The following is an 11,132-nucleotide window of genomic DNA, read 5'->3' as shown; positions in this document are numbered from 1 at the left end:
CGGAGGGACACGTGTCATTGTCTTATTGGCCAATTCTAAATATCTCCTAATTAATTAAAAATACTCATTATTCATACCCGAAAAATAATTTTATAAAGCAATTTTATTTTTTGTAAAAACTGGAAAAAACTGATTTTTGTTTTTACTAAAAACTGAAAAAAACGAAAATATTTTTTTTTTCATTTTTTACAAAAAAATTCTGCTTTTAAAAAAACTGAAAAATACTTTCTAAAACAATATTTTTGTAAAAACTGAAAAAATTAATTTTCTAAAGCAATTAAAAACGGGAAAAACTGATTTTTTTATACGAAACTGAAAAAATCGAAAATATTTTTTTCCAGTTTTTAGAAAAATATTGCTTTAAAAAAAACTGAAAAATAATTTTTAAATCAATTTTTTTTGTAAAAACTAAAAAACAAAAATTGAAAAGCAATTTTCTAAAGCAATATTTTTGTAAAAACTAAAAAAACAAATATTTTTTTTTTGTTTGTTTTTAGTTAAAAAAATCAGTTTGTTTTAGTTTTTAATTGCTTTAGAAAATTATTTTTCAGTTTTGTTATCCAGTTTTTACAAAGCATTGTTTTAAAAAATATTTTTCAGTTTTTTTTAAGCAGTATTTTTTGTAAAAAATGGAAGAAAAAAAAATCAGTTTTTAATTTAAAAAAATCATTTTTTCCAGTTTTTACAAAAAAATAAATTGCTTTATAAAATTATTTTTCGAGTATGGATAATAAGTATTTTTATTTAATTATGAGATATTTAAAATTGACCAATAAGACGATGACACATGTAACTCCGTTTAAATAAGAAGCATATTTAAACTCAAAGTATTGACTAAAAGGGTATAAATAGCCCAATAGTATAACGAAGGGTATTCTTAGACCATTTTCAAAAGTACAGGGTATATTTAGACCTTCTCCCATTTTAAATTTGGTTTATAGAATATAACTTTAAAAAGTAATACCGAAGTCATCGAATCGCACAAACTGAAATCTAACAAATAAAATACCGAACCGGTATGATACTGGTATAACATTTTTAAAAGACAAAAAAAACTGAACAGAAATCTTTAGAAACCGTACAAATCGACGGATGAACATTACTAACTCTCCACACCTTTTTCATCCCCGCCCTCACCTTTGTTTCTTTTTTCTTCAATTTTTCCCCTAGATAAATCTAAAACAATACGAAGATGGAAACTACAGGAAAATTTTTGAAGAAGTATATCTTCAGACAGAAAAAACTAATTTGGTTTCCTCATGTTTCGTCCAGCACGAATTACTTCATCAACAAGTAACAGCTGAGATGCTATAACAGGCCTGTAAAGAAAAGAGTATAGTAAGTAGACACATACAGAAAGAACAAACAGCGTTCTCCCTTTTGTGGCATTTCAAAGGCTAAGGGATATCGAAGAACAAGAGAAATCAAACTCCATGAAATGATCAATGGTCACTGCAAAGGACTTCCCAGCAGAGTTGATACTATTTAAGCATGCATAAAACACATGCACATGCAGCACAGCAAACAAAAAAGGAATGAAAAGTTCTCACATACCCAGAATTAACAATCTGACGCTTCACGGAATAGTTGTCAAATATACCCTCCATTTGTGGATCTATAGGTTCTCCAGTGTGATGATTTAGTCCGACAACATTTCCTTTGTCATGCTCTCCCTGAAAAGAGTTGAGATGTTTCAAAGACACTGACATAAAGTATCCATTGTTGCATGCATGAAAGATGGATTGGAAGTAGTATCTAGATACCGTTAGAGCTATGATCACATCTTGTGTATCAAGGCCAGAGTTCTCAGCAAGTGTCTTTGGTATCACAAGGAGGGCATTAGCAAAAGCTTCCACTCCAAGTTGAGCACGCTGTACGTATATTATCGAGACAAACATAGAGAGTGAGAAGACAGATACAGTACTTGAAGATATTTAACAGATGGAAGTAGTGGTAGTGATAAATACATATACACACACCCCTTTAACAGTCTTTTTCACTTCGTTAATCAGGTGTTGACGAGCTGCAACTTCGAAGGTCCCGGCACCCTGAAAGACAGCATTCAAGACTACACCTCAGTAAGAGGAATTGCATAACCTCATTTTCATATTACAAACACAAATTGTGCTTCAACACTTGAAACAACGAGAAAGCTTAAATTCCATAACCAGATATAGGCATATATATTAAATTCATTAAATTATAACATCTAGTATTGGAGTCCGAGATGATTGATTGATTGATTGTTGAAGCTGTACCTCCATTAATCAGGGGAAAAGAGAACTTGAGGTTATGAAGTCAATAAAGCCTTCCCTTTCAATACATCGTTGTTCGTAAATGTTCAACATAAGACACTGACACTTACTTTGAGGCCCCCAACTGAGAAGATAACAAATGATGCACAGGATTATCATGATCTCTAGCAGTATTTACTCGCATAAACCGGATCATGCTCCCATGCATGCAGGTTTTTATTTTGAGAACCAAGAAATCCACGAGGGCCATGACACGGTTTGAAACTAGGTGGATAAATGGTCTGCCCTCTACCTTTTCCACTTAAATACCACGCTTATGTCTGTAGTATGGTTCAAACCTGTGACGTGCGCCTAATCCACACGTCACGGTTGCACTCTTACCACTAGAGTAAAGCCCTGGGATGCATGCAGATTTTGGTCATCAAAGATAAACAAGCAGCAAAAAACAACAGACAAACAGGCACAAACATCATATGAAGGAGCAACCATGCTGAATCACACAGATATCCATCTTGCTGATCAAATAACTATTTTTTTATATTTGGCAATGAGTAACATACGAGTACAACTGCTTCATCTTCAATGGTATTTTTGACTGCCCTTAGTCCATCACGGACTGCATCCTTGATCTGAGCTATTGTGTGATCATTAGGCCCTGTAAAGAAAACAGCACTGCAGGTTAAGATCTACTGCTCCAGCTCACGATGATGATAAGCATCACGAGAACCAACAATACAATTAATCAGCAAAATGGTTTAACAATCAATAAGCACCTAAGAGTACCTTTGATAAGAATAGTACAGGAATGAGGATTTTTGACATTTTCTACAAAGGTATACTTCTCTTCACCAAGAACATGCTCATAGACCAGCCCAGCCCAGCCAAGGCAATCAGGAGTTAGGTCATCAACAGAGTTAACTGCCTCCCCGCCACAAGCCAAAACCAAACGTTCCATATTTCTCCTCTTTGCCCTTCGAAGTGCGATTATCTAGAACATGAAACAAGTATGATTACATAAAATGTTCTGGAAAGTCGAAAGAAGACAAGTCTTTATGTTCATGTCATACATTTATGTCATGCAATCTCCAGTTTGACTGTTCAAATTGCAATCTATAGTTTTGAGGGGAAAAATACTTTGGGAAAGAAGATCCATAAGTACTGAATGGTACGATGCCCAGACAGAATGAAAATTTTCCATTGTGAGTTGTGATAATGCATTAAAGAGAGGTGTCAAACTCTACCCTTTATTATTTAAGCAAAAGAGGAAATTACTAAAATAAGAGCTAAAGGTGTAAAAACTTGCATTTGCATTTGCATGCGGGTGCTTGAGCACAGTGCATTTTAGAAAACCTTGGGTAAAACGTCACTAAATAAAAATAGCCTCAATATTTCAACCAACTCAAGCTGTTGTACATGATAAAATGGAGAGAGAGCTTATTGCATATGTTCTCATGGATCCTTTGATTGAGTCCTGAAAACAAATGATCTGAAAAGGCACAGAACTAATGCAATAAAAGCGAGAGCTCATTGCATATTGCTCTCACGGAACCTTTTTTTGAGTGTTAAAAACAAATGATTTGAGAAGGCACAAAGCTAATGCAATAAATCAGTTCTGAATTTCTAACAAAGAAAAAGAGAAGAGACAAGCAAGCCCCATCCAACTGCTCCATTGTCCTAAGCAGTTTATAATAGAGCACCACAAGTTTCAAATATCTTTTATCTTTTCATACAGAGATTTGGAGTCTTTCGGATCTATTCGAGCATTTTATTTCCACTAAGCCCGTCCCCTTACCTTTTTTCTGTACGGCTAACAAAGGAAGAAAAGAGAGGAATAAAGGGGTTGTAAGCAGTTCCGTATTTTATCAAAACAAGCCCAAGCTGTATAGGCATAACCAAACTAATTAGTTCACAAAATGCTCGCACAGCAACCAGAGAAACCAAAATGGAAAAGGCTGCATGCTTGGTAGACTGAATGAATCAGCTAGCAAATTCACTACAAACTGAATAAAGAGAGCAAAGACAACTTACTCCTGCCCGAGCAAGAATGTCAAGAGATGGAGGATCAATCCCCTTCTGATTGATGATAACAAAATTGTTGTCATTTCCAGCGCAGACCTGCAGGGAACCAGCAGCATTGAACGTTATAAATATGTTGTTACACTAATATAGAGCAATGCCAAATAGCCACCTGCACAGCATACCTTGTTCTTTAGGTCAATTATCTTTTGCACCCTCTCATCAACAGAACGCCTTTCTGCAGCAACCATTGCCTCTCTCTGCTCTGCATTTGAATAGAAAAATCCTGCATTTACTTCACTGAGAAAGAGAAGATTGATCAATGGTATGAACTCATCAAGACCAAGTAAACTTAAGCAATGTGAATCTGGATGAACACTATTACCTCTTCTCGTATTCAAGAGAGACATTACAAGTCATAATGTAACAGTTCTCTGCCCGCCTTTTCATGTCTGGATGTCTTGAACCATGATCAAGTACAAGACCCTCAACCTAAAAGCAGCAAAATCAATGAGGTGACATATTAAACATTAGCACGACTTTTATCTGACACCTCCCACGCCCTGGGCAAAAGGAGGGGAAAAAAACAAAAGTTTCTTCATCTGGCAGCACGAAATATCATGCAGAAGTGAGGCAAGTGAATCCACATCTAGGCATTTTGGCATACTTAGTGAAATGTACATGGCTGCATGCAATAAATAAGCATTACACCATATCTTTCCTTAACCCACATGCTAATGTCTCTTCAAGACCTCCAACATGTTTAGAATATTCGTCAGCTCATTTCATATTCTGGTCAATTAACCCAAGGTTTATTTATACATGCATCTTTCACTTTCTATGACTATCATTAGGTGTGTTAGGTCAATTTTTCACTTTCTCTACCCTAATCGGACCGACCTACTTTTTTTCAAATAAGGCCAGTCATACTTTCCTTCCGCACCATCCTAGATAAAATCCAACTTTAAAAAACTAAAGAAGTGTAATCTCAGAGTAAAATTATTTTCATACACAGCATTCTTTATTTTACCATCACCTAAACTTAGAAAGAGGTACATTAAACTCGTTTTCATGCATTTAAAATTTTATTTGAAAAGTAGTATCTGCTTCGGAATCGCCAATAATTCTGAAGGTTGTAACTCTGATTCCAGTCCAAGAGTTTAAGACTAATCAGAATAGGATGTTCATTATTCTGCTCAGTGTTGTTATCATTGTCAATATCTGACAACTATTTTCACTATTCATAGAAATGTCAATCAAATTGTAGAAAGGCCAAGAATAGCATTCCACATACCAAACGAGTGTCCACATCAAACTTGTGCCGCATGTGCATTATCTCAACCATAAAAAGATCAATAGCTTCTTCAGGCTTGCGAATGCAGAGCACCTATCACACAAAGTTGCAAAGTATGTAATGAAGGATGATACCAAAAAACAACCAATATAGTTCATCATGCATCATTGCAAAAGGAAAATCGTCAGAACATTAAATCTTAGGCGTATCTCTCCCCTACTACAGGACTTATACCGAATAGATCAATAAAAGAATTCTGTCCCTTCAGAGACCACCGATCCATCTAACTTTCAGACATGATAGATATCAGCATCGGCCGGTCCCTCTTCCCCAGGACACCATGTCTCAAAGAGGATATAAAACCTGACCAAATAAAAGGACCAAATATTTTGATGGCTAATAAGAATGGATGCTCACAGCATTAGCAACAATGTCAGTTAGCTGATCAGCCAGTGCTTCATACAACTGCGCCAAAACAATAAATTGGCATTAGCACCAGTAGGAAAGGAAGAGCATATCAACAGCAGAAACAAAATCTATAAAATTAAAATTGCGGAAGAAACCTTTGTTCTCAATGTCGTTCTTGCAACCATCTTCAATATCTCTTCATCTGGCTCATTACCCATCACTACAGGAGTCTTAAATTTTTCAAGAAATTGTAGAGTTGCTCTTTTTGCAATTTCAAAACCATCAACTAGCACACGAGGATGCATCCCTGCAAGAAAAGGACAAGCATTGGTAACCTAAATTAACCCAAAACAGATAGCAGATACTTATGCATAAGATTTCATAAGGATCCTACAAGTAATACTGTCACTGAAATAGTATGTAAAAAAGAATGAATCTTTCATTGAATGTTTTTCCCTTTCTGAAAATTTTTCTTTTTATTTCTTCTTTTCTTATAATGAGGGTGAAGCTCAGACATATATGTGTTGGAAACGGAGTACATTTCTAGACCTTAAAAATAAGGTCTCATAATGAGCTGAGAAAAAATGTTATCATCATCATAGTCGCCCTACTTCTGAGAGTTGGTCTCTTTCAATTATTTTCATTCTTTTTTAAAGTAGGAGTGCATAAACCATCATAAGCTCGAGGGCTATTTTCATGAACAAGAGTAGCAAAGTTCCGTGTTTTATTTTTCTTTTAAATGTGTAGAATGCATCAAAAGAATAGCAATAAAGTTGCTTGGAAAAGTAAATAATATATGGCAAACCTTCATCTATGCATCGTTCAGATTGTTTCATGAGCTCCCCAATGAAAAGCACAGTAGATGTAGTACCATCCCCACTAGTATCATCTTGAGCTACAGCAGTCCTAGCAATCATTATTGCAGTTGGGTTCTGAATTTGCTGCAGTTTTAAGTAAAAAAAGGAAATTAAAACCAATTACCTAGGAGCAACAACAATTATCTTCCACTTATACTCCACAAGGATAAAATCTTATCTTCAAAATAAATATTATAAATTTGGCCACATTAACGGAGTCACCAGTGATATGCTCACATGGCTAAGACAAGCTTTGGTTCTTAAGAAGTTCATAGATCTTGTCACAAGACCTAGTTTCCACTTCCATGAAAAGATTTAAATATTGATCTTGACTTCTGTGAACACAAAATAGAAACATCGACGCCTTAATAACAAACTAGTTGGGGTTGGCTATATGAAGTCTATATCCATTCCGCTCCTTTTGAGCCCATTTCACTTCAGTACCCACTACTCAATAATTTTTCTTTTAACACAAATAGGAATTCTCTAAACTCCAGACGTATCTCTGCATCAACATGCAAATCCGTAAACAAATTTTCAGGACACTGCCAAGTGACAACATTAATACTGAATATCTGACGCCACAAACAGCATGAACTCAACCTGTTTGATAACGTAAGGCAAAAGCAAGAAGCAAAATACCCAAAAACAAAAAAGAATGCATCTAAAGGCCAAAAAGAAACCTTGGGCCTAAGTCGACCACGAGGATTAGCTAAAATGGTGAGTGTTGCCTACGACCATACAAGGAGACAACAACTCATACACTTGGGGGTTGTTTGGTAGAATGCATTAGAGAAAATAATACATGCATTAGCTTTGGGTATTATTAATCCCTTGCTTGGTACATTTTTTTCAATCTATGTATTACTAATGCAAGTATTAGTTATACAACCTATTTGGTATTATCCTATGTATAACTAATGCATAGCAAATCATGGTATTAGCAATACCAAGGCTGCATTAGCATGGTTAAAAATAAAATTGTCCTTAAAGTCTCTTAAAATTAATGAATATGGAGGGCATTTTTGTAAACAATAATTTTCTTAAAAATTATACAATGTATTTTAATTTTTATACATCACACCAAACAATAGATAAGAAATAATCTCTGCATAACCCATGCTTGCATACTTACTCCTGCATTACTAATACACCTTATTTAGCACTATTCTTATACACCTTAACACACGACCCCTTAAAGCAATGTGGAATTCTAACAGCCCCATCATACCCAAGACTAGCCATGTGGAGCTTGGAGTTAACATGGGTGCCCAAACAAGTAGCCAAACATCATGAATAAGTCCGGCGGTGATACTTAGAGGTGGACGGATCTCTGGTGTAACCTATGGGTTCCCCTATGGGTTCAGGAGAACCCGGTATCTTTTGCCAAAACCCTATATGTGCATTTAAAAATCCACTATATATGTATAAATATTTAACTGTGAAAACAGTTATTATTGTATATTAACTTGAGGTCAGTTGAGGTCAAGATCGTGGTAGGAATCCATAAACTTCAAAAACGTGGATTCACTTTTGGTGATACTATGTTGGCAAAATGCACTTTGGGCCTAGCTCATCATTTGCACCACATAGTCTTACTTTTTACGAATTTACCCCCTAACCTAGTCATTTCTTTGTAAAGTCATGAAATTGAAGGGAACAGAAATCACATAATGCTTGAGGAAAGGAAGAACTGACCATCTCTTTCAACAATGTGTTACCATCCTTAGTAAGCTTAATATCACCGGCACCGCCAACAAGCCTGTCGTCAAACAAAAAAATAAAGCCTCTAATAAATATGAAGATGAAATCAACGCCAAAAAAAAAGGAGTGTGTGTAACTGACATCTTGATGGTGCCTTTAGGGCCGAGATTGGTTTTGAGAACATCCTGTAAACCCTTGGCGGCGTTGATGTTCATGTGAAGCGCCGCAGATTTGTTGAGAACCTCTGCATTTGGATTCAGTACCTTTACAGACATCTTCAGTTATTTGCAATGCGAGAAAATACAGATCGCGGGAGAGTTTATAGAGAAAGAGAAGAAGTAGGCAAGTGTGGTAAGAGTTTGTTTCTCAACTGTGAGGGCTGGGTTTAAGGGCTTACTCCAAGGGTTCTTCTTTCCCCTTTTTTCTTTTTTCTTTTTTCTTTTTTCTTTTTTCTATTTTTATTTTGGAGTGAGTAACTCGACCGATCTGGGCGGTTTAACACTTAATGGACCGCCCGGAATTACCATTTCCTCGTACTCAATAATTAAAACTAGTATGTCGCAAAGATAATCCACGAGTTTTTTACCAATATTGTCACTTATATGTGAGATTATGTCTATTTTGGTCTCTCAAATATAATCTTGAATATATTTAGTCCTTTAAGTATGCTAAAGTGGAGCACATTCAGTCTCACTGACACAATATGTTCAAAAACTAACGGTGTTACCCAACTCTTATTCATGAAGCAAATCTTCTGCTCTGAAGCAAAAAATGTTTCCTCTAATTTTATTGAATAACGTAAATTATCACTTTAATTCCTCATTTTTATAGGTCTTCTAAAATTTTGACCTTGAAAATATCCCCTTCTGTGCTAGTTTTCAATGAGAAAATGATATTGTATAGTCGCTGTAAAAATAATAGCCGAAAAAATGTATAAAATTTGTAAATTGTTTTGTTATACATTTAAAATTTTAGGTTGATTTTTACAAAAAGAAAAGTTAAAATTTGAAAAACGTAGAGCTGCCAATATCACTTCTAGGCATATTATTGAAGCAAACGAATAATCAGGTTGTATTAGTATTTTTAACCCGTGTCAAAAACTATTTACATCTGGTAACGAAAAAAGTATATAAAGTTTATATATTTTTTGTATATTAACATACAATATATATATATATATACAAATTTTATATATTTTTCGGCTATTATTTTTACAGCAGCTATACAGTGTCATTTTTTCATTGAAAACTAGCACAAAAGGGGATATTTTCAAGGTCAAAATTCTAGAAGACAATATCTAAAAATGAGGAATTAAAGTGATAATTTGCGTTATCCAACAAAAGGAGATGAAACTTTTGCTTCAGAGGAGAAAATTTGCTTCATGAATCAGAGTTGGATAACACCGTTAGTTTTTTAACACATTGTGTCAGTGAGACTAAAGGTGCTCAACTTTAGCATACTTAAGAGACTAAATATGCTCAAGACTATGTTTGAGGAACCAAAATAGACTTACCCTTCAAGATAAGGGACAATATTGACCAAAAATTCGATAATCCACACCACACCTATAGTACAAGTGATAATGAGAACGATACAATAGTAGTACACTAAAATAGTTTAGGATTTAAGTGATATATAAACAATGACACTATTAAAAAATAATATATTATTGTGTTTCTTAGAAGTCAATTACGGTTAATCTTCTCTATAACAGTCATATTTTTTGCTTTTATAGTGATATATAAACACTGACACTATTATAACAGCATTTAACGTTTAATATTTTTTGACTGTTATAGATAAGAATTATTCAAAAAATCAATTGTTTTTCCTTTTTTAATGTTACATATAAAAGATAAGAAAATTATTCAAATTTAAAATCTCAAGGATATTCATATTTCACTAGTTAAATAGTGAAGAAAGCTAACTAGCACCTCCACCCACGACCGTTAGGTCCAGGGTTCGAGTCACGGTAGAGGTAAAGTGTGGAAACACTATAGATCCTCCTAAATTAGGAGGAATTTTATATAAACAAAAAAAAACTAAATGTATAAAGATTTAAACTCTAAAGCAAACATTTTAAAGCTACCTAGAAAAATAAATTCTTTCAAGATTGATAGAAGAGCTTTGTAATTGTAGTTTTTTCGTAGATTTCATTCTCTTACTAGCGATATAATGGTTGAATTGGCGAAGATTCGTGTCCAAATTTTCAGCAAAAAGGCATCAAAAAGCTTTCCCTTGAAAACAATCTAAGAGTTTAACAGTTAAATTTTCCAATGGAAAAGATATCATGTGCAAATCTCAAATCTTAAGTCTTGTGCAAGATAGAAACTTTGTTTAATGGAAAAGATTGTGTGCATATTTTTAAAATTATTATTAGTAATCTTAGTGTTTCTATATGGTTGTTATAGAGGGGTAATTTTACAAAGAGTGTTCTACTATAAATGTGTATGTTGCTACTATAGGTAAAAAGTTATTATAAAGAGGTAAAATATAACTTAAAAAATCGGTTATGAGAAAAACTTGACTTTTATAGTGAATTGTTGTTATATATGGATGATGTTATAGAGACGTCTCACTATACATGTTACTCCTAAT

The 11,132-nt window shown here is 34.2% G+C and overlaps 1 protein-coding gene and 1 pseudogene across 1 annotated transcript; both read right to left on the bottom strand.

Moving 5' to 3' along the window:
* Positions 1–977: 977 nt before the first annotated feature.
* Positions 978–8,962, bottom strand: LOC107805339 (T-complex protein 1 subunit zeta 1). Its single transcript, XM_016629371.2, has 15 exons — positions 8,676–8,962; positions 8,529–8,592; positions 6,779–6,914; positions 6,129–6,280; positions 5,983–6,030; positions 5,566–5,658; positions 4,657–4,763; positions 4,457–4,571; positions 4,284–4,370; positions 3,039–3,243; positions 2,816–2,910; positions 1,980–2,048; positions 1,764–1,871; positions 1,555–1,673; positions 978–1,319 (listed from the first exon to the last, which is right to left on the bottom strand). Exons 1-15 carry the CDS (start codon positions 8,807–8,809, stop codon positions 1,244–1,246), a joined length of 1,608 nt encoding a protein of 535 aa, XP_016484857.2. The 5' UTR covers positions 8,810–8,962; the 3' UTR covers positions 978–1,243.
* Positions 6,475–6,580, bottom strand: LOC142172294 (small nucleolar RNA snoR69Y; annotated as a pseudogene).
* Positions 8,963–11,132: the final 2,170 nt, after the last annotated feature.

Source organism: Nicotiana tabacum, chromosome 17 (assembly GCF_000715075.1).
Source record: "Nicotiana tabacum cultivar K326 chromosome 17, ASM71507v2, whole genome shotgun sequence".
Taxonomy (NCBI): domain Eukaryota; kingdom Viridiplantae; phylum Streptophyta; class Magnoliopsida; order Solanales; family Solanaceae; genus Nicotiana; species Nicotiana tabacum.
The sequence above is the reverse complement of the archived record's forward strand: the minus strand, read 5'-3'. Positions and strand labels throughout refer to the sequence as shown.

What these genes read in the sequence shown, in the direction of transcription:
- LOC107805339 (XM_016629371.2), bottom strand. Translation starts at nt 8,809, where the DNA reads ATGTCTGTAAAGGTACTGAATCCAAATGCAGAGGTTCTCAACAAATCT. An exon ending in TGAACGATGCATAGATGAAG is followed by an intron (nt 6,281 to 6,778) that starts GTTTGCCATATA and finishes CTTTTCTTGCAG; the next exon opens with GGATGCATCCTCGTGTGCTA. An exon ending in TTGATGTGGACACTCGTTTG is followed by an intron (nt 4,764 to 5,565) that starts GTATGTGGAATG and finishes TGCTGCTTTTAG; the next exon opens with GTTGAGGGTCTTGTACTTGA.